We start from the raw sequence: 25,535 nt of genomic DNA, 5'->3' as shown, positions 1-25,535 counted from the left end.
CCAGATAAATTTTGGAGGCGCTTAAGCGGCAATAGATCTAGCAGTATTTCATTATTGGTTAACGGCTCACAGGTTTCAGATGCTATGCTAAAACAGGTACCGATGAATTGAACAAGTACTTTCAATCCGTATACGATTCGAAAGATAACAGTGCTATTACTGATCCAGAAGAGTTTTTGTCTCCCATGTCTGATGTTGTTTCCCAGGAATGTATTTTTAACTTACTTCTTGATCTTGATGCTAAAAAAGCAGATGGCATTGATAAGATACCCGCAGTTATCTGCGCCGCTATGCTGAATGGATTTCGCACTATTTGTTGATAATATATAAGGCCTCGCTAGAGCAGTGCTCTGTTCCGTCAGACTGGAGGAATGCCAGCGTCATTCCCATATACAAATCAACCGATCGCAGGTCCGTTTCCAACTACTGCCCGATTTCCTTGACTTCGACAAACTGTAAAATACTAGAACACCGTTATCTTCCGCCACTTGACTGCATTTCTGGAGGAAAATAATCTCTTATCAGACGCTCAGCACGGGTTTCGACATGGCTTGTCGACTGTGACACAAATATATGTATTTGCATTCACACAACTATTAATTGCGACACAACTGTTAACTTGCATTCACAGTACCTCCGGTGTTCGTGATTTGAGTTGCACTCGGCGGACCTGTTGGCAAGTTAATCCACCTCTTACGCTTTGTAATAAATGTGCTGCTACCAAAAAGCACTTTTTATACCTTCATAGACCCTGCGTCTTTGCCCTATATAAAAACACTGAGATACCTGCGTAGCAAGCAGGTGACGAGATAGTTATGCAGCTAAACAGAACTGGTTGACCGTCTGTTCTAATGCTTAATTTGGTTTTCATTTTATTTGGTCGTCCAATGTTCGGGTGACGTACGCCGCGAAGTTTGACTTCACCTTGGTCATGGCAAAATCTTGACCCCCATGCCACTGAACACAATAAACGCTCCATCGCCCTCGCAGAACTGACGGATAAGCACCGACGACTGACGGAACGCGCCGACATATTTTAGACGTCGGACCTGCTTTTTGTGCCCGCCGCGGTGACTCAGTGATTATGGCGCTCGGCTGCTGACCCGAAAGACGCGGCTTCGATCCCGGCTACGGCGGTCAAATTTCGATGGAGGCAAAATTCTGGAGGGCCATGTACTGTGCGATGCCAGTGCACGTTAAAGAACCCCATATGGTCGAATTTTCCGGAAACCTTCACTATGGCGTCCCTGATAGCCTCAGTCGCTTTGGGACGTAAAATACAATAAACCAAACCTGCTTTTTCTGAATGAATGAATGAATGAATGAATGAATGAATGAATGAATGAATGAATGAATGAATGAATGAATGAATGAATACTATTGTCCACCGAGAAGGAGCCCCCGAATCCCCGGTCCCGGCACGCAGGCCTGGGACGCGGGTAGGGGATGCTTAGGGACAAGTGAAGATGCATTGCTTCTTCACGGTCTCAGCTGCCAGGCGGGTGGCTTGCTGCTCGATGGCGGGGTCCTCGCTCTGCAGGGAAACTTCCCAGGCTTCTCTACTGATGATGTTTAAGCCGGCGCCCGGAAAATCGACGAATTCCCAAATTATGTGATGAAGAGTGCCCCCTTTCACGGCAATTTTTACATTTTGAATCTCTTTCATCCCCGGTCTGTGTCAGGTAGACGCAGACTGGGCAGATGTAATTTCCAGATTGTAACCGCCTCCAAATGCGCGCCTCATTATTGGAGAGAGACCGATCCGGGGGTGCAACTATCCTTCTATGTAATTTGAAGTGTTCGGTAAGTTCGTGGTATGTAACGATGCCATCTTTGATACCCTTGCATCCGGGCTACTTTTGTCTGAGGCCTTTCCGTTCATGGAAGCAGACTAAACTTTGGTTTTGGGACGAATCTGCAAAGCATAGTTCCTGCGACAAGGCCACACTGGAACCACCGGCCATGAATGTGATCGGCCATTTGTTGTCCCCACCTCATGTTGGTTTCGTCACGACATATAACTACCATGTGAAAAGGATACGGAACGAACAGTTTCCAAACACAATCCTGCTTGATTACTGTATCAGGGTGCACTAGTTTGTTGATCCCCTGGTGATCAAGGAAACCTCCACATGGCTGTCATATCGTCTCACCAGAGGGATCATGGGCGCTCGTGGCTTGTGAGGCGTCACTATATCCCACGAGTCGCTGGTCTGCGTGTCGTTCTCAGGCCGCTCGCGTGGGTAGACTTGTCCCTTTTGGCCCATCAGCAGGAGGATGAGGGGCAGCACTACCACTATGGAAAAGACGACGGCGCCCAGCCACGCGTTGGACCAGGTACACCACCACCACCAGCCCTCGGCCTCTTCCACGTCAGTGCCTCCGTCGTCTTCCCCCAGAAGCTGGAACGCACGCAGCGTTAATCATACTTGGGGTTCCATCAACAAGTGTATCAGTAGACACCTTTAGCATACCGTGTACCGTGTTAGCGTTACCGGAGTACCGGGAGCCCGCGCGCAGCCAATCCGCATGCGTAAATCACCTTGACGGCGCCAGATGGCGCCAGGTACCAGGCAGCTACGCGCGCGCCTGCAGCATCGGGACCAATCAGCGCGGGTTCCCGGTACTCCTGTAACGAACGGTTGTCTCGATTGTAACAGACGACGCGCTTTTTCGCGGCACCGCTCAGATGCGAAAAGACCGTGAATTTTTGTGCCAGCTATGAACGAACAGTGCTTTAGAATATGAATTTGAGGGGACGACAGAGCTTAAGATTAGATGCCACGGTCTCTCCTCAAGACGTATTCGCTGCCTCTGCCGACAGGGGGCAAGAAATTGTGATGCAGCGACATTTTCTTGATGTTTCAAGATGCGCTGTGATGTGTAGTCATACAAAAAGGCTACACATTAGCAGAAACCTGTGCTGATTAGTCGAAAAATAGATCTTGTTTTTCCTATCAAGCTCCTGTGTCCAATAAACACAAAGCTAATAAAAGTACAAACGATATTTTTTTATGACTCAAGGGCCTCTCCAGCCACGCAGCTCCGAATACAATGTTAGTGTTAAACTTAGTGTAATAGCTCAGGCTGCGGTAGCATTTTTAAAGGTGTAAAAAAAAACCGTGAGTGTGTCGGGCTTAAAAGTATGTGAGTGGCTTACGGTGTCCAATGATGATCTTAAGTGCAACCAAATTAATAAAAAGGCAGTGCGCACGACTTATAAAGTGGTTAAAAGGAATTGAAAAACTTGATTGCAGTTGCCGTCAGGCAACCTAGGCCACAGTCCTTATCAGGACAAGATCAGCTATAGGACCATGACGGGTAGTATAGAAAAAAAGTCATCAGCAGCACTACTGAAAAAATGAATAAGTATGTATAGCCCAAGTCAAAGTTTAAATACATGGGCAGGATAACATGCAGATGTTAATACTAACGTGGTAATACGCTAAAACGCTAGTATGCCTTCTCGTTTTGGAGTTTTCACATGGCACTGATTCCATTCCAAAAACTGTAGCGCCAACTTCCTTAAACATTAAGGCCCTTGGCTGTAGAGACAAATGAAACAAAAACGAATAGACTTCGAGCTTCATCTGATACATCCTACGAAATTTTTTGGCGCGCAAAAAAGCCCCATTTTTCAGCAAATATTTTGTAACTGGTTTCAATTTTCTGGCATTGATGACTGACAGTTCTGACGTCATGACTGAGACATAAAAGAGCGGTGTCAGTAGCCGGCTGCGGCGCCAAAATGGTCGGTGTAGGGGGAGAGGGGTGACCAACTGCAGGAGAACAGAATAGCCGTTCTCTAATGAATCGCGACAAAATACATCCCAACGTGTCATTTCAATGTCAGCGGGTTCTCTTCTCGGGCGAGATTCGTCCACTGTGGAACATTATAGTTATAATGTATCGCAGGCAGTTTTTTTTTTGCCTCACACTGGTAACATCCATTAAATACACGCTTGGTCTGCTTCTATTCCTGTCTGTCAGCAGCCTGACGCAAAACTGGACGAATGTCCAACTCGCATCTATCTCTTGAGTCTCCTTTGCACTCATCACATGCTTCCTTGGCATCTTACATTTTGGCGGTCCTCGCATTCTTGCCGAGAAGTTGTAAACATTCCAGTTTTTTTACTGCGACTAACCCCAGTACACAGATAAACATGCGCTCAGACAGCAACGCAACTCTGCAATGCTGCCTGCTTGCGTTTACGCTTCGTATTCTGTATGTGCGGTTGGCATGGGCATATCGCCTGGCATGTCCTATATATCTTTGTCTTCCTCAGCACTCGCCGCCTCACCGCCTGATTATCTGCGACAAAGTCACCCAAGCGCGGAGGCTAACGGCGAAAGAAATACCTCTGCCGCTACGAAGACACTTAAGGGCCGCCGCGGTGGCCGAGTGGTTATGGTGCTCGGCTGCTGGCCCGAAAGACGCGGGCTCGATCCCGGCCGCGGCGGTCAAATTTCGATGAAGGCGAAATTCTAGAGGCCCGTGTACTGTGCGATGTCAGTGCACATTAAAGAACCCCAGGTGGTCTAAATCTCCGGAGCGCTTAACTACCGCGTCTCTCGTAGCCTGAGGCGCTTTGGGACGCTAAACCTCCATAAACGATAAACCGAAGACACACTTAAGTTGGTACTTTTACATAGAATGAGTGGATGCGCTAGCTGCAGGTACTGCCGCGAAATTATAGCAATTTGACGACTGCGGAGTCAGCGCCAATGACATAGATAGGGTGAAGGCCTAGTCACTAAATTCAGCCTGCAGCTGGGCATGCTGAGCCAGTTTCCATACGCTCGGCGGAATAGCACTCGGAAAATAAATTACGAGAGTGGTGTCTCAGTGTGCGTGTGTGAGTGTGGGCGTGAAAAATTCTCTCTAGTGAAAGAAACGAGTTGTGCAGTCTAAGCCGCACAAAGTTCATCACTATCTACGCAAGTAATACTGCCCGACAGACTAACACACAGGTTCAATCAACACCTATTTTTATAGTTACCCTTGCAGACATGAGATTACCCGCTCTGAAAAGGTATGCACAGCGCGGATATGTTCGTGAAGTTAAAGAGCACCCGGAGGTGCATAGCCAACAAATAATCTTCTAAAGGGCACGCCGCGGTGGCTCAGTGGTTAGGCGTTCGGCTACTGATCCGGAGTTGCCGGGTTCGAACCCAACCGCAGCGGCTGCGTTTCGATGGAGGCGAAACTCTAAGCGCCCGTGTGCTGTGCGATGTCAGAGCACGTTAAAGATCCCCAGGTTGTCGAAATTATTCCGGAGCCCTCCACTACGGCACCTCTTTCTTCCTTTCTTCTTTCACTCCCTCCTTTACCTCTTGCCTTACGGCGCAGTTCAGGTGTCCAACGATATATGAGACAGAAAGTGCGCCATTTCTTTTCCCCCAAAACCTATTATTATTATTATTATTATTATTAATATTATTATTATTGTTATTATTATTATCTAAAGGGCCCCTGAGCCGCTTTATCGCTTTGTTTGTGATGCAAGATGCGACCAGATTTATCTAGATTGATCGCAACCAGGCGCAGCCGATTCTACGTCGTTCCGGAATGTTGTAACTTTGCACGCCAAAACTTCGAAAGTTCGCTATCACCTTTAAATTGAGCACGGCCGAGAGCGGCGGGCATTCCGTTCGACGACCGCCGAGCACTCTTGTTTTCGCCGCAGCCGAGTCATTCAGTCCATTCTGGGCGCAGGTCAGCCCAATAAACAGTTTTCTGCTAGAAAAACTTTCGGCTTCTTCCTCACTGCTTCGACTGCTGTCACCACTACGTGACATCTGGTGCAGGTGCTGTACCGTGGGCCTGCACTGCTACCGAAGATGGAAATCATCATCGCTCGTTCTTCAACAGCCACGTGATGCACCTGAATTCAGTGGTCTACCCCTTGAAGACGCCTGGGAATGGTTGGACCAGTTTGAGCGTGTGACGACATTCAACCGATGGGACGACCAAACAAAACTACGGTACGTCTTTTTCGTCCTGAATGGCTCAGCTAAAACCTGGTACGAGAGTCATTAGGCTTCCCTGCGAACATGAAAGGAATTTAAAATGGAACTCGTGAAAACATTTACAAGCATTGTCCGCCAAGAAAAGGCCGAATTACTGCTCGAGACTCGCATTCAACTGCCAAATGAGACCTACCTAGTGTACGTCGAAGAGATGTGTCGTCTGTTCCGACGCGCTGATGCTCACATGACAGAGGAGAATGTGCGCTTCTTGATGCGGGGTGTCAGAGAAGAATTTTCCACCGGACTGGTCCGAAACCCGCCCAAGACCGTAGCCGAGTTCACATAACTGAAGCGTCTACGATCGAGAATATTCTCGACATCAGAGATCGGCATTACGACCGGACACCACCAAGCTTCGCTATAAGGCATGCAGACACCTCAACGACCACCAATGTCAGCCTACGGGACATCATCGATGAGATCGTCCGCGAAGAGCTACGGCGACTGCTGCCATCCTCCTCCCTGACGCAAGCAGCGACTCTCATGGATGTGGTACGCGAAGAAGTGCGCTAGGCACTTGGCAGCCCGGCTCCGACGACCACAGAACCCCAGGCCATGACATACGTCACCGCACTACGCAATCCTGCGCGCCGACGAGACACCCCAAGCCCTCTTTGACGGGAACCATCTCTACAAGAACGACTTCCCCTAGCTTCTGGAAACCCGCTTTACGAGCGACGCAACGGCTACAGGAAATGCGACGAACGGAGGACTCCGGACCACCGCCCACTGTGCTTCCATTGTGGCTATGCTGGCGACATACTTTGTCAATGCCCGTATACAGACTCATCGGCCTGCGCAGTTTCGCCATTGACGCCCCACGACCGCTCCCCAGACAGCGACCACGGGAAAATGACAACTACCTTCGCAGAGGGGAGTACGTGTCGTCAAGTTGTCAGTACCGCTCTCCGTTGCCGTCCACCATACATTTTGCGTCGCTGGTCTCCCCCAGCACCCGCAGGGGAAACCAAAGAAGGCAACCTTTGGAGGTGAGGTTGCTCACCAGCGAAACGACGAAGATCATCCACTGACCACGCCGCATGAAGACGCTGCACTCGCTACACCGACGCCGCACACAACGAGAACCTCGACCACGACGCGAACCGCCGTCAAAACGACGCCGCCACCCAGGAAGGCTTCGACGACACGCCCTGAAATGCACAAGCCGAAGTGCTGTTGACTAACTTCAGCGAAGAATATCGGCACGTTAACAAAGGAACGATGATTCCTTTCTGAGACGAACTATGCGACGTTCGCGACGCCATCGTTCTCTCTGATGGAGTCCCACAAGATTCACCTAAGGGCGACTGCCAGCACGTTTTTGACATAAACACAGGTCTGCCCCGCAACAGACAAGACCAGATCCGCAATCTGCTTCGAAGCTACAGCGAGGGCTTTTTTGTCATCGCCGAAGGTCCGACAAACGCCGATTGCCAAGCATCGCATTATAACAGACCAGCACGCCCGACCTCTCCCCCGGAGCCCCTACCGTGTGTCGCCGCGAGAAAGGCAAGCCATCCGGGACCAAGTGGAAGAAATGTTTCGCGACGGCGTCATTCAGCCATCGAAGAGTCGCTGGCTGGCACCTGTTAAACTAGTGAAGAATAAAGACGGCGCACTTGGATTCTGCATTGATTACCGCCGCTTGAACAACATAAAAGGAGGACGCCTACCCGCTCCCCCGCATCGACGACACACTGTACCGGCTCTGATACGCCAAGTAGTTCTCATCGATGGACCTCAAGAGCGGCTACTGGCAAATTGAGGTCGATGAAATGGATCGCGAGAAGACCGCACTCATCACTCCGGATGGCCTCTTCGAGTTCAAGGTGATGCGATTTGGTCTCGCTTCCGCATCAGCGAGGTTTCAGCGAGTAAGGGATACTGTGCTGGCAGGCGTTAAGTGGCAAATCTGTCTAGTATATTTAGATGACGTCGATGTCTTCACCCGAGCTTTGAAGACCGTCTTGGCTTCGAACAGTCCTGGAGAAAATCAAGTCGTTCGGCCTAACCTTGAAAGCAGAGAAGTGCTACTTTGCCTATGAAGAGCTGCTGTTTCTAGGCCACATCGTTAGCAAGGAGGGAATACGCTCAGAGCTGAAAAAAAAGCTGCTATCGCACTGTTTGCAACGCCGGCCGATAAGAAAGCTGTGCACAGATTCCTCGGACGCTGGGCGTATTACCGATTTGTCAAGAACTTTTCGCGCATTGCTGAACCTCAGACCCACCTGAAACAGGCAGACGTGCATTTAAATGGGAAGCGCCGCAAGCAGGAGCCTTCAAGGAACTTCAGCGCCGTTTACAGTCCCCAGCGACCCTCGCGAATTTTGATGAAAACGCTGATACTGAAGTTCATACCAACGCAAGCGGCGTGGGCATAGGCGCTGTGCTCGTTCAGAAAAGCGACGAACTCGAGAAAGTAATCGCATACGCTAGCCGTTCCCTTTCCAAGGCCGAGGCTAACTATTCGAGAATTGAGAAGAAGTGCCTTGTCATCATCTGGGCTACGTCAAAATTCCGCCCCTACATATGCGGACGATCGTTCAAGGTGATCAGCGATCACCACGCACTGCCCTGGCTTGCCAGTATAAAGGAGCCCTCCGGCCGCGTAGCTCGATGGAGCCTGCGTCTCCAGGAGATTGAAGTCACCGTCGTTTACAAGTACGGACGTGGGGACTCTGACACCGACTGCCTGTCACGAGCCCCTGTAGATGCACCGCCGCCGGACGACGATAAAGACACCTTCCTGGCACCCATCAGCTTCATCTCTTTTGAACAGCAACAACGCTCGGACCCCGACCTAAAACGCCTCATCGAGTACTTGGAAGGCAAGGCCTCGTCACCCCCCGCCTCGTTCAATTGAGGATTGTCTTCCTTTTGTGTACAAAATGATGTCGTAGTGAAAAAGAACTTCACAGCAAACAAAACAGCCGACCTCCTTGTTGTACCTGCAAGTCTCCGCGAAGTTCTTCAGGCTTCAGAGGACGACTCGACAGCTGGACATCTCGTGTTTTCTCGCCCCCTCCGCCGAATTCAAGACAAGTATTACTGGACCCGGCTGTCTGCCGATGTTGCATATTATGTGTAAACCTGCCGAGATTGTCAGCGACGAAAGACCCCTCCCACCCGAAAAGCAGGATTTCTGAACCCTATTAACCCCCCCCCCCCAAGACCTTTTCAGCAGATCGGCATGGACCTGCTTGGCCCGTTCCCGAAGTCAACGTCTGAAAATAAGTAGATCATCATAGCCCCAGAGTACCTGACCCATTACGCCGAAGCAAAAGCACTACCGAAAGGAACAGCGGCAGAAATCGCCGTTTTTCGTGGAGTGCACTCTTCTGAGACACGCACCCCCGATGCGCTCATCACGGACAGAGGAACAGCATTCACGGCGGAACTAACGCAAGCCACCCTGCGTTACAGCTAAACCAGCCACCGGAGGACAACTGCCTACCATCCGCAGACCAGCGGACTGACCGAGCGCCTGAACAAAACCATCGACGATATGCTCGCCATGTATGTCGATGCCGAACACAAAACCTGGGATGTCATCCTGCCTTACGTCGTCTTCGCCTACAACACCGCAGTGCATGAGGCCACCCAGACTACGCCTTTTAGGCTCGTCCATGGCAGGGAGGCCACGGCCACGCCAGACGCCATGCTACCCAACGTCACCGAAGAAGAGAACGTCGACGTCGCCGCCTACCTTCAACGCGCAGAAGCAGCCCGAAGACTTGCCCGATTAAGAATCAAAGACCAGCAGCGGACCGACGCGAGACGCTACAACCTACGAACGCGCAACACGGAATACAAGCCAGGAGACCAAGTCTCGGTTTGGATGCCCATTCGCCGCCGCGGGCTGAGTGAGAAGCTTTTGCGCCCTTATTTCGGCCCGTACAACGTCCTTCGTCGGCTAGGTGAACTGGACTTTGAAGTCATCCCTGACGCATCTCAGCGGCGCCGCGTACGACCAGGAATTGTCCATGTCGTCCGTCTAAAGCGCTATTATGCGCGCTAAAGGTCGCAGTGTTTTCACACTTTGTGTTAATTTTTTCACAATCCATTTTATTTATTCCTAGTTGCCTTATGTTTTTAAAGTATCGGGCCGATGCTTTTTGAGAGGGGAGTAATGCCGCGAGCATTCGTAGTGCTCGTTTGTTCATTCTTCAAAGTTGCCGGCACTCCGCTTTATCGCTTTGTTTGTATAAGGCAAGACGCGACCAGATTTATCTCGATTAATCGCACCCAGGCGGGGCCTATTCTACGTCGTTCCAGAATGTTGCTAACTTTGCACGCCGTATCTAGAAAGTTCGCTATCAGCTTTAAATTGAGCACGGCCGAGAGCGCCGCGCATTCTGTTCGACGACCGCCAAGCATGATTGTTGCTTTCGCGGCCACCAAGTCATTCAGTCCATTCTGGGCGCTGGTCAGCCAAATACGCAGTTTTCTTTCAGAACAACTTTTGGCTGTCCTCCTCACTGCTTCGACTGTCGTCACCACTACGCGACAATATTGAGACCACTGCTAGCACGCGTTGCTCTGCACTGTGCACAGCAGTGTCGATAATCGTTTTCTTAAGCGTGGAGCTAAAGCAACATAACGCACTGTTCCCACCCGCCGGATGATATCCGGGATGCTTTTGAATCAGGCACGTACGGTGGGGCCCGTTCCAAAGTGAAAACGACTGTGAACTTCCTAATCCCAAGGATGAACAACGCATCCGCCAAGAACTTCGAGTTGCAAAAAAAAAGCGCACAGAGTATGGAAATGCCACCGGGAGCGGCTCCGCAAATACTCCCGGCAGCAAAAATAGAAAAGTATATTTGTAAAGGCGAGTGATAACGTAGGCACCTGACGTACGCCTATATCCTGTCTCCCCCTAAAATCGGACTGAGTGGAGAAATTTTGCCTGCGTTAGCTCGTCGACCTGATGAAAAAAAAATCTTCCACGACTGTGTGAGAAGAAAAGGCCTCTCGAAATCACTTGAATGCGACGGCTGCAACTCCGCTGTTTGTTAGTCTTGAGGAAAGATTTACGCCCACGCATCTCCCGTTTAAGGTCAACAGTCCACCAATCGTTGAAGAGAACATTCACTGACGGTTCAAAGCTGATAGAATCACTTATAATAGTGCACAAAAACATGTTACGGACGTCCCCATCACCGCTGCCACTTGGCAGTGAGGTCAACCTACCGACTCGCTCTCCAAGTCCCTCGTGTGCACGCTCAGCGGTGTGTCGTAAGGCTGCACGTAAGACGAGGACTGAGAGCGGCTGTGCTGTCGGCTATGAACAGCTTCCCCGGGCAGCTGCGGATCCCTCTCCACCTGCGCGGCAATGTCCGGAGAAAGGGCACATTATGTTGGAGCAGCAGAAGTATAGTTCGACAGTTCCCGCTTCAGGCAGTGAAAACCGGTGGTGCATCTGTCATCATCATCATCAGCCTTGCTTCGCGCACTGCAGGAAAAAGGCCTCTCGCAAATATCTCCAATTAACCCTGCCTTGTACCAGCTGCGGCCACCATATCCCCGCAAACTTCATCTCATCCGCCCACCTAACTTTCTGCCGCCCCCTGCTACGCTTGCCTTCCCTTGGAATCCACTCCGTTACCATTAATAACCAGCGGTTATACTGCCTTGGCATGCCCTGCCCAAGCCCATTCCTTCCTCTTGATTTCGACTAGGATGTCATTAACCCAAGTTTGTTCCCTGACCCACTCTGCCCGCTTCCGGTCTCTTAACGTTAAACCTGTCATTTTTTTCCATATCTCGCTGCCCAGTCCTTATGTTGAACCCTTTTCGTTAGCCGCCATATTTCTGCCCCACAGGTGACTACCGGTAAGATAGAGCTGGTATATGTTTTTCGCGGGCATACTATCTATGGTGTATATCCTAACAAACACCAACCTAGCCGCCAGTATTTCGCACCAAAGAGTCAGTGGAAGCAACAAATGTCTTGTAGTGCACCTGCACCTGTGAAATACCTAATTCTTTACTCAAATCCTTTACTCCCATGCAGCCCACAGTGGTAACCTTGTTAAGGACACCTTCCTAATAACGGCCGCTTCGGTGGCTCAGTGGTTATGGCGCTCGGCTGCTGACCCGCAAGACGTGGTTTCGATACTGGCTGCGGCGGTCGACTTTCGATGGAGGCAAAATTCTAGAGGCCCATGTACTGTGCGACGTCAGTTCATGCTAAAAGAACACCAGGTGGTCGAAATTTCCGGAGCCCTTCACTACGGCGTCAATCATAGCCTGAGTCGCTTTGGGACGTTAACCTCCATAAACCAATTAGATTGATTTCATTAACCAGTCATTGCCTATCACACACTAACCAATCACGAGAACCACAAATTGCCATGATAAGATTTTTTTTACGCGGCCACCGATTATTTCCGACACGCGGTGCCGACTACACTACGCCGACGGCTTTTTGACCGAGCGAACTGTATACGCTATCGCGTAAAATTATAAAGGCGAAAATGACTGACAACACCAAGACTACATGCAAGAAAATTAGCTGCGGTTTAACTAACTACTGCTGAAACTGGTTGGAGACCGAAAGCTGTGGTGTATCGGGCAAGTAGATGTGGCCTGGAATCAGTAACGTTGCGTGCGTTCGGCACACTGCATGGATAGGCAGCGCACCTGCTCTGGCAGATGGCAGTTAAATTAATGGTTGACCGCGAGATGTTGGTCCCCCAATGAACGCTGCAGATTATTCTACCACCATCTACCGGCGAATCTAAAGGTCAAGGTCAAAGGACAAGTCTTGCGACTCCATAGTGGACCACATATGGTAAGGCATATCACCACACTTGACCTCTGGCTCACTTGCAGGTCAACCGGCAACGCACGGTGAAATCGGCTTTACCTAGCGTAGTGAAGCTTTCGCTTCAATAGACAGCCTTCCGAAGGACTACGTGTGCAAAAATGAGGCATGCGGGAGCTGTTCTCGCATTGCATGGGAACGGCAGCCTGGGTCTCTCAAGACCCATCGGCGGCTGTACTTGCCATCTGCCAGAAAAGTGGCCCGCTGCCACGGTAGTAGCATGAGTACGCCCCGCGATATATCAGTGTGACACGAGGTGCACAGTTGCGCACTTATAATTATAATAGAATAAGATTTGGAAAAGGTTAGAAGGAGGAATAGAATTGAATGGAATAGAACGAAGAAAGCCATCGCTTTTCATCCCTTTTAATTAAATTATCCGTCCCTAAACGGTGCTTTAGGGGTTTTAAAAAGTTCTCTTTTTACATATCCCTCATAATGCTCATTTCGTAACCAACAGGGCCTTTTAAAGCTTGCATGTTTAGTGGCATACATATGACTATTCGTTGGTCACGCCTGATCTAAGGGGGTAGAGAAGCTGCAACATTTTGGTGTGACGTACCTTGAGGTCGCTCTTGGCCGGAACGGCCTTCTGGTGGCCCACCCTGGGACCAGGAGTTCCCGCTTCGCTCTGGGGGACATCTAGAGGGGCAGGAGCGGTGCCACGCTGCAAGCAAATTGAACAGTTATCTTTACCGGACTGTGGAAGATCGCGGCAACATTGCATTTGTCTCAGTCTTATCAGCGTACTCAAAAGTTATCCACAAATCCAGCCAGAAAAAAATAGCGAAAGGAATCAGATGCTTAGAAAACATCCCTCCGCCCATGAAATTCGTCTTCTTGTTGGAGTAGCGGTTTCAGGAACCTGAGCATAATTTGCCGGAATTTAGCCTGATTCAGATTTTCATAGCTTTCAACATGGCGTGTACAGTGAAGAATCGCATGGAAAACCGTTACACTCGGTGACGCTTAATATAGAGGAAAAATCAGTGCGTTAGTCGCACCAGCCGCCTAGAACTGGGCGTGTTGCTAGGCGCCAATATAAAGGAGCGTTAATTGCTGAAGAATTTCGAGATGAGGGGGGAAGCAGATATCACATTCCCACGGGCCTCATATCGTGTGGCCGACTGTGCAGAAAAATATGCCGGAACTATACTGCCACTGTTTTCAATTCCAAAGGAGTGCAGGAACCGAAACCGAAGCCGACGGTTAGTGAAGGATGAGTGGTAGACACATACCAAAATGTTTAGCCATCCACCAATGAGTTGCGGCTCTGGTTTCTCGTCGGCAGCTTCTTCGTCGCCTTCGCCCTTAGGTGTAGTGGGGGACGCCTCCGAGTGCTTCGGAAGTGATGCGGGAGAGCTGCCTTTCTTTCCTTGTGAAGAACCTTTTCCAGCCGCGCTAGGTTTCGGTTTTGCGCCTGATGGACTCTTTTGAGGGCGTTCTTCCCTTTCGCTATAATTGCTGACCTTTCCGGCAGCATTAGCGGGGCTATCGGACGCCGGGGATCGCTTGTCTTCGTCTTGTCTCGGCCGTGCTTTTTTGCCGGCAACCGCTGAAGCAGCAGCCGGCACGCCACGGTCCGAGCGGATGCTGTTCTGGCTCTTGTCCCTTTCGAGTCCCCGTTTCTTCTGGCCGACAGGGGCACCACGGCCGGGCTTGTACGATGCAGACTTAGCCAGGTTTCGTCGTGCAACAGGCTCCCCGTCGGCGTCCGCGTTGGACTGCCTCCGCGACTTGTCCGGCTCATCTGGGCCGGGTGAGGCAGCGTTCTCAGGCCTTGAAGGGCTCGGCGAGGGTGGAGTTTGGTTGCCGCCGTCACGGCCCGTGCGTTCCACGCTGCCGGCTTCGCTGCCGGACCGCGAGTGCTCCCGTTCCTCCTTTCGGTCGTAGCTGCGTGCCTTCGATGGGGCCTTCGGACGTTCAAGGCGGCTTGCCTCGACGCTGTCGTCTTCCTGTCGACCACGCCTCTCCATGACCTCCGGGGATGGTTCTGAGGCTTCCTATAGGTGATGGACCTCGCCTCGTCGCTGAGTATTAGTCCTATAGCAGAAAATTCTGGACGAGTGTGGATGCAGTGACCAGTCTCTCGGTAGAACGCCTTCTTCTGCGTGACGCTCGAGCAAGATCTGGCTCTTCATCTTCTTCGTCCGATGTGGATGAGTGGCACGCGATATTAAACCTTGTCCATGACCCTCTTGGACTGCAGAATGCGGCGACTAAAGCTTTATTTAGGTCGATCGGGGTTATCTATGACCAAGCTTTGTAAGTCTTGTGGCGAAATTGAGTCCATAAATCACTTTTTTTTCCTCTTATGCCGGCGATTTGCTTCTCTCCGTAGAATTTAGTTGCAGATCCCCCTAGCTCGACTGAGGCTTCCTCTGTCTAATCCGATTCTCATCTCCTTCGGGGCAAGCGCCAACGGATATGCCCTGAAATAGTGTGTGCGATTATATTTACGACTATATAATTGCATCAGGAACATTTCTGTCCTAGAATGAGAATTCACTGCTTTTTTTCGTCTTTTCTTTCATTTTTTGCTACAAATTCTAGTCCAAGACAAGAAGTTATCCAAATACTCCACTCTTTCTCCATGAGTGCGTTTGTATCCGCACTGCAGCCTGGCCACTCCCCCGCCGTGGGTATGTGTCATTAAGCCTGAGGATATCATCATTATAAAGTACTAATAAAAGGTAGTCTTGCGTAGACCTTGTGACTCTAAATTAAAGTGCCACATACAAGAGCATATTGAATAGGGCGAGTTGTATTGCCTTCATATTGCCAGGTGGCGCTCAGGCAAAAAGACGTAGACGCTGGTGGCTCACGGATTGAAGGACGTTGAAGTTATCATCTGATAACTTGGATCGCGTTCACAAACTTCTCTATCCCGTGTTAGGGGCCTCTGAACGTTCCGTGTTCACGGTGCAATCTACGCTGAAAAACAAACAGCCTTCCCTGTGGTGGAATGGTGAGTGTGAGAGAGCATATCGACTATTAAAAGATGCCTGGAAAAGCCTGTCTCATAACCATTGCCCGCGGATTTGGATAAATTAGAAATTTTTAGCGGTTTCTTTTAAAAGACGATTGGTAAGGTGGAGTACAATGCGAATTGGAACAGTTATCTATCAAGCCCAAATAACTGTAAAGCCTTGCACCGATTTATGGAACCCAACCATAATACACCGTCCTCTCATGTTACACAGTCAGTGGTGTTAACAACCGAGGATGCAAAAAGAAAAACAATTTGACCAGATAGCACAAGACCTTGCTCTGTGCTTTCAAGCGCGGTTGGTGGTTCCATTCGTCCTACCCCCTCCGCGCGCACACTTCACTGCGGTTACCCTCTCTGAATTATTTGCCATAGTTGCTGGCCTCAAACCTGCAGCTCCTGGATGCGATCGCGTCTCTATCGGTATGTTGAAGCCTCTTGTGGAAGAATTTACCTCTGATGTATTGCACGTAGTTAATGTGCCCCTGGAGACAGCTTGGCTCCCTCCTCAATGCAAAATTGCGAAAATCATCTCACTTCTCAAAGATCCAACAAAATTTTCTGTAATTGATAACATTCGGCCAATTTCCCTTTTGTCTAATTAAACTTATTGAATGTATTGTTCACAGCCGTATTACAGATCATGTTCTTGCAATACAAGCCTTAAGTGCTTCTCAGGTAGGGTTTCGTCGGGGGTTCTCGATTTGGACTGCACATTTAGATTTGGAAAGCAGAATTAGGGTTGCAATGGAGAAGAAAGAGGTCGCGGCTTTAGTCACTTTGGATATCGCTTAAGCATATGACAGCATAGAGCATTCAATACTGCTTAAATCTTGACGAAATTCGGATCCCTTTTTACATTCTTGCATGGGTGCAGGAATACCTACAAAGTAGATGTTCCTTCTCTTCTGACGGTTCCTTAACTTCCGAAACCTTTTCAGAGACTAGAGGGGTGCCTCGGGAATCGGTTCTGTCTCCTTCAGTTTCTAACATACTAATTCAGGGTGACGTCAAAGTGTTTGTGTATGCGGACGACATCAACTTTTTTGCTTCTGCTAGAGACATTCATTCACTTTTCCAGCTATTGCAGGCCTACCTCAATGTCCTGGAAGTATGGCTGGGCAACTTAAATTTAATTCTCAACGTGAAAAAACCTTCCGTTCTCGTTCTTTCTCCCGCGTCCCCTTTTTATATGTGTCTACTGTATTGTGGCGCCCAAACCCCGCAAGTTGAGTCCTGAAAGTACCTAGGTGTAATATACGACCCTCATCAAAACTGGCGACCTCATTTCACGAGTATGGTTCTCAAAGGTGAACGAGCTCTCGGTCGCCTGACGCGAATCAGCGAAAAGAAATTTGGTATGCTCAAAGACACTCTCTTATTTCTCTGCAAGACTTCCGCAAGAACGATTTTGGAGTTCGGTTGCGTTCTGTTCTCCGGTTGTCCCAGATGCAAAATTAGACCTTTGGTTCTTTTGGAGAGGCGCACTGTACAGCACGTACGGGAGTTGCCGTAGCGCACTTTAAAGACCCACAGACCACCTGTGGACCTTTAACGTGCACTGACATCGCAGAGCTCACGAGCGCCTGTCGAGATTCGACACCATCGAAACGCTGCCTCAGCCGACTGGATTGATCCCGCGTACTCTGGCGCAGCACTCGAGTGCCCTTATCAATGAGGGGCCGAATCTTCGTGGACATGACTGCAAAATTCTTCGTAACCCTCGCCTCATATTCGCACTGTAAAACATTGTGTCTGCCTCTGACATCCTCGCATTAACTTTCAGTTCTTTAGACATGTCGATTGCTGTTCAATACCATTTGAATTAAGGAGCAATACACTAATGGCGAGAATCCTCAATCGATACGTGAGAGAAATAATCAAATTAGCTTATCATGCGAAGGTTGCATTCATAAATTGAAACATGCATTCTTGCAAATCGAAGAACCTGAACGCCTACAATGCATTTAATGAAGCTAGGTGGATCACCACGAATGTAAAGAAAATTTATTTAATGGAAAATTTTGCAGCCGAGCCCAAGACGCGAGTTGCATGGCAAATTCACTGATTGAGTGACTGTATTCAGCTCCGTATTCAGCTCCGTCCGTAATGATGCTCTGGGTTTTGGCGCTGGCAGTCATCACCATCAGTGTTTCTTTTTGTCCAAAAATTCACAGCAACTCCTCCTGTTCATTAAGGAACGCGAAATTAGCGTTGAGCGCTGAATATACCCTACAGGGAAAAAAGACTACAATGATTTATAATACCACAGATAGCGGGATAAGCTGAACAAAAGGATTTCTCGATGCCAGAGTAGCACAGCTTGAATCAGCAAACTTACCATAATGATGCAACGTGTTCACTGAGGTAATCGCTTGAAAAGTTTGAGGAATCTCACACTTTCGATGACCAAACAAGGTGGGTGGCCTTTCACACGGTGAAGCTTGTGCTAATCAGGAAAACTCTAGAAGTAAGAACGCCGTCGGCAACAAAATGGCGCCGGCAGCACTTCCACGCTCTTCTCAAGAAATCCATATCCAGCGAAGAAGTGGCTATCTGCATAAGTGAACTGCGAAGTGACGAAATAGTTATGGAATATCTTACGGATTGGTTGGACACGACCATGAATTACTTCAAAGGGACTTTAGCATAAGCCGGCGTTAACTGTACGAAAAAACATTCAGTGTTTCAATGCATCGAAAAAACGACGAATTGTAATTCGGCATGATTCGGCAATATCGAATATAGAACAAAACCTTCCAGCGGAGACGGAAACACAAGTCAAAAGTTGGTTAACGCTCCAGATGTACACATTTATTATATGCAGTATATAATATGAGTATCTATATAGTGTAAAGATGCAAATCAAACAAGAAGTGTGGACGGCCACAATCTTTGTTAGCACAGCGCAGCTCACTAGTCTAGCGTCCGTGAGCGCCAAACTGTACTTCGTCAGCTTCGTTTTCCGTCTGCTTTGTCTCCTTCGTCGGAACTGGCCACTGGTGTATCAAAGCCCAGTTTTGTCTCACAATACCACCGGGGTTGAAATGCGCCGCCCTGGTGGCCTAAGGGCACGAGATGATAGCGGGGTCGAAGTACTGCTTCAGGCGGCCGAAGTGGACAATTATCACGGTCGCGGCGGCGATGATCAGGTGAAGGCGTGAGGGGCTCGGCGAGATAATTAAATAGAGATGTCTGCTGAACTGCGCGATGGGGGCCCCGGTATTTGCTCAGCAGTTTTGTAGACAGGACCGAGCTTGAGTAGGGCACAAAAAGCGAAACCAAGGATTCAGGAAGGTAAGCCGGCGACAGACAGATATAGAAGTGGCATGGCGGGGTGGCGAAGTGTGGCGAAGCTGACGAAGGTCGGTTTGGCGCTCACGAACGCTTGACTACTGAGCTGCGCTGGTCTAACAAAGACTGTGGCCGTCCACACTTCTTGTTTGATTTGGGTCTTTACACTTGTGGAGGGGTGGGGTAGAGGCTGGGGAGTCAGTGGCAGTGTTGGGGTGGCCCGCGGCTGAAGGAAGACGGCGCCAGGTATTGCATAAGCAGGACCAAACGGTTCAGGTTGTGGCCGCGCGTTTCAGCGATGCGTCACTGCCCTGCGATGGCAGGTACTTCCAACTGCGGGCCTTGCGTGACCCTGGTTGCTGTTTCCGAGTGACCAATCATTAATTTTAACTGCCACCTGCCACGGTGGGCAGCTTGATCATTCGCCGGTGGGCAGGTTGCGATGACGCCGCAATGTCACGTCACCTAGGTGGCCCACCTGCCTCCTAGGTTTCTCTCTGAAGACTACCTGTCTTAGCCATTCCCGTCATTCTTCGCTCATAACGCCGGTGCCGACAACGCCAACACCGGATTTTCAGGGGAACGGGCCTTTAACACTATCGCGTTATTAAGCAGCAGAACGCGCCTACGTAAAGCGCAAATGGGATAATGCCAGCAAATAGAATTTTCCAATTAGCAGAGAACCGGCTTCCTAAGGAAGCCAAGGAGACCGAGGAAGCTGCCAAGCTTATACTAAATAGGACCAAGAGGCCGGCAGGAGGTCCAGCACTTACAAACATTTTTTAGGCGGTCTATGTACTTCTGTCTATAAAGTCTATATATTCTCTACAGACAAACCCTGTTGAACATTGTGTATCAATACAAATGCTATATACAATCTATAGATCTATAGATAAGCAGCGAAATCCAGCAAGCAAATGTGCCTTGGCTAAAAGGCTCTGACAGCCCGCGACCAGCGTCAACTTAGCGCAGTCCTGGATTGTGCTACGCCCTTCATTATTGCGTTTCAAGCTCACCCCTATTTTGTGGGGCGATATAATCCGCAATTTCTCGATGTGCTAAGCAGAGCGCGTTAAGGAGTTCAAATAATTTTTTGCGAAGAAATATTTTATTTCTTAAACTTAACCTAGTACGCCGCAACGTCCGTTTATACATTAACCACCTGGTTTCCTAAAATACCTACTTTTAGCAGCATCCAACTAGCGACGGCCACAGGTTCACCAAAGAAAATATCGACTAGCTGTTTGCGCATGTGTGCTTTTAAGGTTTGGTTAGCTTACTGGGGTTTAACGTCCCAAAGTGACTCGGGCTGTGAGAGACGCCGCAGTGGACTCCGGAAATTTAGGCCACCTGGGGCTCTTTTTTTAACCGCCGCGGTGGCTCAGTGGTTGGAGCGCTCGGCTACTGATCAGGAGTTCCCTGGTTGGAACCCGACAGCGGCGGCTGCGTTTCCATGGAAGCGAAACACTGAGGCACCCGTTTGCTGTGCGATGTCAGTGCACGTTAAAGATTTCCAGGTGGACGAAATTATTATACCGGAGTCCTCCACCGGAGTCCTCCACTACGACACCTTTCTTCCTTTCTTCTTTCACTCCCTCCTCTATCCCTTCTCTTACAGCACGGCCAACACCACCTACACATTTAAGGCCGCTCCACGAATTCTCCTCCGACGCGTGACGTCACCGCACTACGACGCGGGAGCAGCCACCGCCGACCGCTGCGGCAGCACCTCCTGGCGGCCGCTGCCGCCGTTCTCCTCCCGCGCTGTTTCAAATTGTTGAAGTGCGGAGTACTCTGAGGCGTATTTGCGTATAGCAAATTGAAGAAAATGAATTTCACCGTTTTAAATGACATGAAAGATATCTGGTTCAATGTAAAAATCTTCGTTCGCACTTCTGGAAACTGTTCAATCTTTTAAAAGCTTACTTTGTGCAGTTTTTCTAGAAAATTGTTGAAAGCAATCATTTGAAAGGAGACATCGCGACTGCTGTAAACATCACTACCGTCGTGTTTGAGCATGTGCTGCACGTGTCGTGTGTTACATGCTGTTCCTCCGCCGTTCTTTCTTTCTGTGTCATTTGCTGAAGCTTCCTTGCGGGCTGTGAATACTCGAAGTGCAATCCTGGGAAACGTCTGTGAAAGTGCTGTGCGCGTGTGACAGTTCCTGGGCCATTTGTTAAAATGCCAGGACACTGTTGTGTTCCCGGCTGCCGCGGGAATTACGATGGAGAAAAGACTGTGCGCGTCTTCACTTTGCCAGGTGATGCTGACAGAAGGAGGCAATGGTTGAAAGCCATTCCACGTGCTGATTTCGAACCCGGAAAGCGCTCAGTGGTAAGTCGAAAAAGCGTGATATTTATTCCGCGACGTAGCTGTGTGTACATAATGCGTTACAACATGGCCTAGTGGGCGAGCTGGAAATATTCTAAATTTGAAATATTTCACTGCGCTAATTGCTATTGCACCCATGGAATTAATCATCTTAAATATGCTAACCTTATCTGCGCTGGGCTTTGCAGGTCTGCGAGCGGCACTTTAAAGAATCAGACATTCGGACTTCTTCTAAGTATGTGGACTCAAAAACGGGCAAAGTCGTCGAGGCAAAATTGAAGATCGCTCGTCTCAGCTCCGACGCCATTCCCAGTGTATTCCCGAACTGTCCCGCGTACATTTCTGCGCCCGCCACTACGTCCCGAGAAGCACCGACTGAAAAGAGAATGCGTCTTGAAGCAGCTTCTTTACGAGATGCCATCGCCATGTCACTCCAGACACACGAGGAGGAAGAAGCAAAGAACAAGATTGACACTTTCCAAGTTCTACTGGAGTGCCTTCCTCAAATCAAGCTTTCTGATTTTTGGAATGTTATTTCTCGACCTGCCTGCGTCCTTTTTCTCAATCTTGCTGTTGATGACGTCCCTCGTGTTTTGTCGTCAGTCACGGTCTTAGAGAACCTCACGGTGAAAGTTCATTACCGAAATGTGCAGCTGACTACAATTGATGGCATAGATACCATCCCTCACACAGTACATGATATCCGTTGCTTGATAGGTCTGCTGGATGCTGTAGAGTCGTTTCACGAAAAATTGTTCTCTAGGCATGAAGAAAAAATTGATGGTTTGCTCAAGTTTGCACTTTCCCTGCTTGAAGATGCCTTAAATTGTGAACTGGCAGATGTTGAACAACCGAATGCAGTTAGTTTTTTGAAAGAGCAAGTTTCTCTTCTTCTTGTCAAGCATAGCAGGTCATCCCGGTATTCTGCAGAGTTGCTGGTATTATCAAGCATTTTATTTACAGTTTCTCCGCATGTTTATAGGTTTCTTCATAGTTCCGGAAACCTTATATTAGCCCATCAATCTACAATACGTCGTATATGTAACTCCTACAGCGTAAGCCCGGCAGCTGAACAGCAAGGCACTTCTTTCCTATCGTATGCAAAGAAGCTTGTCGCAGCAATGACGTAGCATGAAAATATATTTGTACTCATGATGGACGAAATTCACCTGCAGCCGTATTTTGATTATAAGTGAGGAGTAATTGTTGGTGCGGATACAAATAGCCCTAATGCAGCAAAAACAGCCCATGTTTTTATGATGCAAAGCTTGCTTTCGCGTCAGAAGAATGTTGTGCACATACTGGCAGTATTGCGCATCAACGCACAGCAGCTTCACACTATTCTGCATAGCATCATTACTCAGCTAGAGCATGTTGGGTTGCGTATAATCGCAGTCATAGCTGACAATAACTCAATCAACCGGAAAACAATGTCACTTTTTGGGGCCCCCAACAAACTTCAGAGTGTATATCCACACCCTGCAGACTCTAAGCGTCCTCTCTTTTTTTCTGATTGATCCTGTACACTTAATAAAATGCGTCAGGAATAACTGGATCAATCAGCGAAATGCTTGAACATGCATGTTCTTTCGTAGCCCCACAGGACCTAATATAAAGTCACCTATACTTACAGCTTCATTTAAAACACTTCGAGAACTTCACTCGAAAGAAGAGGGTCAGCTGATTAAATCAGCACCAACACTTTCGTCTAAATCTCTGAACCCATCGAATATTGAGCGACAGAATATCAAGCTTGCGCTAAGGATTTTCAGCCCGTCTACGGCAGCAGCTCTGGGTGCATGTGGGCCCAGACTTGAGCTAGATCATGTGTCTGGTACTGCACAGTTCCTTGAAACAATAACAAAGTGGTGGAACATTGTCAATGTAAAGACATGCAACAAGGGTACTCGACTTCGTGATGAGCTGCAGTCACCGATTACATCAGCGTCAAGTCCACAGATCCAGTTTCTGTTAAGTATAGTGGAGTGGCTAGATCTGTGGCAGTCTCTCAAATTTGACACAGGTATACTTACAAGAGAGACTCACAGTGCGCTCCGACTCACGACAGACACCTTGGTAAAGGTGACTAGGTATTGCCTAGATGAAATGAACTTCGAGTATGTACTTTTAGGAAAGTTTCAGACTGATTGCTTGGAGGAGAGGTTTGGCAAATACCGCCAACTCTCCGGTGCGCAATACCACATTTCCATAAGACAAGTCTATGAGTCGGAGCGAAAGCTTCGTCTGCAGAACATTCTGAAGCTCCCAGAGTTTGAGGCTGCAACAGATGCGGTGGCAGTAAACGATGCAGTACTTGAAGTGTTTGACATTGAGGTAACGGACGACGATTATGCGAAGGCGCCAAATCTCCCAGCAACCACTTACGTTGCTGGCTATTGTGCCCACGCTGCGTCCAAAAAGCTGTCATGCATGACTTGCAAAGGAAATTTAATGCTAGAAGATGAAGTAGAAGGTGGGGAGTTAGTCAAGGCCATGACTTGTGGTAGTCTCAAGTTTCCACAGCCTGCCATAGTAAATGCTGTTCTTACTGCTGAGATAGTTCTTGACAAACTGAGAAGCGAACAGCATGCGACACAGTTTCATGCACTACCAGATCAAAAGGAGGCTCTCTTGGCACTCACACATGATGTGTTAAACGACAGCATTGACTTTGATGTGTGTGAGAATGGGCACACTCCACAGTTGGTAATGCACTATGTCCTAAGTGCAACAGCAAACACGCTTCTAAATAACCTTTGTAAAAGAAAAAATGATCAACTTATAGTTGAAAAGGCTGCAAAAGAAAAAGAGAGAAAATTGGACATTGAAGAATTGACTACTCTTTGTGCTTGTGACTGTTTTTGTTAGTTTGTTTTTAGTTTCGAAACCAGTTTTTGCGTTGTATTATTATATATTCTGCATATCTTTTGTTTGCTCTCCGTTTACAGCTTTTCTGTTGTTGGCTTCACTTACTGCATTTTATGATTCAGTGCTGTAACAGTTTCCTTACCTCCTACTCCTACTGATCGTGTTTCTCATCTGAAAATAAAATACGACTTGTGAAAGTCCTCTGCGTTGTTCATTTTAAATAAAAAAACATTACGAACGTATCTTCACACATGCGCGCTTTGATATAAAGTCAGTAAAAGTCCGCTAAAATGTAACTCCTTATACTTTCAAAGAAACAAGAACAAAAAAAAGCATTTGGTTAGGGCGTGGGCAAGCAAAACACGATTAAAAAAAAGTAATTTTCTTTTCGAGAGACATAATCAGCACTTTGAAATGCGCGAAATGCGTGCGAGCGCGGAAGCCGAACCTACTGGGCCGTCGCAGTGCGGTGACGTCACGCAAACGTAGAGAGGCCTTAAAAAGTCTAGGTGGTGTTGGCACGGCCCAGGTGTCAGCCGATATCTGAGACAGATACTGCGCCATTTCCTTTCCCCAAAACCCAATTTTCATTTTCCAGAGATTCTTTAACGTGCAATGGCATGCTACAGTACGCTGGCCTTTAGAATTTCGCCTCCAGCAAGAAGCGGGTTTAGAGAACATTTCTCGACATGTTGATATTTCGAGGCTCTTTCTGCAATATAGTGTAAAACCTGAACTAGTAGTAGAAATAAGTAGTTTGATTAAAATAAAATAAAAGGAATGAAACGATATTTGCTAGCCCCGGTATCTGCCATCGACACTGAAGCACCTGAGTTGGGGCAGCGGAAGTAAAGGATAGCAGGCAGAATGGAGAAATGAAATGAAAGAGGTTAGTGGGCAGGAAGAGAGGATAAGGGGAGAGGTAATATGAACCTTACGAGAAGATTTATTTTTTCAGCCTGTTTGTGCATGTAGAAAAAATTGATACTTTCTGGTAATTTAGCATCATGTATGTTCCAAAAAGGATGCTTTTTTAAAACTAGCAAACAAAGTAAGTGCACAAGAATATGGGTGCAGGTTATGAGATCCATGGGCAATGACTCATATCTGTAAATTAGAAAGGGCACAGAACAAGGCAGCATGCTTTGTTTTCAATATCTTAGCGAAATATTTTATCTGTAACATCTGCAATAC

General features: G+C 48.4%; 1 protein-coding gene and 1 pseudogene across 1 annotated transcript in view; one reads left to right on the top strand and one right to left on the bottom strand.

The window, feature by feature from the left end:
- Positions 1–14,857, bottom strand: part of LOC144109647 (uncharacterized) — a 59,926-nt gene extending 45,069 nt beyond the window's left edge. The window contains exons 1-4 of the mRNA XM_077642459.1: positions 14,098–14,857; positions 13,422–13,526; positions 11,224–11,355; positions 2,154–2,402 (exon numbers count right to left, since the gene is read on the bottom strand). Coding sequence (XP_077498585.1) covers positions 2,154–2,402; positions 11,224–11,355; positions 13,422–13,526; positions 14,098–14,835 — 1,224 coding nt within the window. The 5' untranslated portion in view covers positions 14,836–14,857. The remainder of the gene's footprint in view (positions 1–2,153; positions 2,403–11,223; positions 11,356–13,421; positions 13,527–14,097) is intronic.
- A 6,312-nt stretch (positions 14,858–21,169) lies between these two features.
- On the top strand, positions 21,170–24,341 carry LOC144109646 (uncharacterized; annotated as a pseudogene).
- Positions 24,342–25,535: the final 1,194 nt, after the last annotated feature.

The sequence above is a fragment of the Amblyomma americanum genome, chromosome 11, assembly GCF_052857255.1.
Source record: "Amblyomma americanum isolate KBUSLIRL-KWMA chromosome 11, ASM5285725v1, whole genome shotgun sequence".
NCBI lineage: Eukaryota > Metazoa > Arthropoda > Arachnida > Ixodida > Ixodidae > Amblyomma > Amblyomma americanum.
Note: the sequence above shows the minus strand (reverse complement) of the source record. Positions and strands in the feature narration are given on the sequence as shown.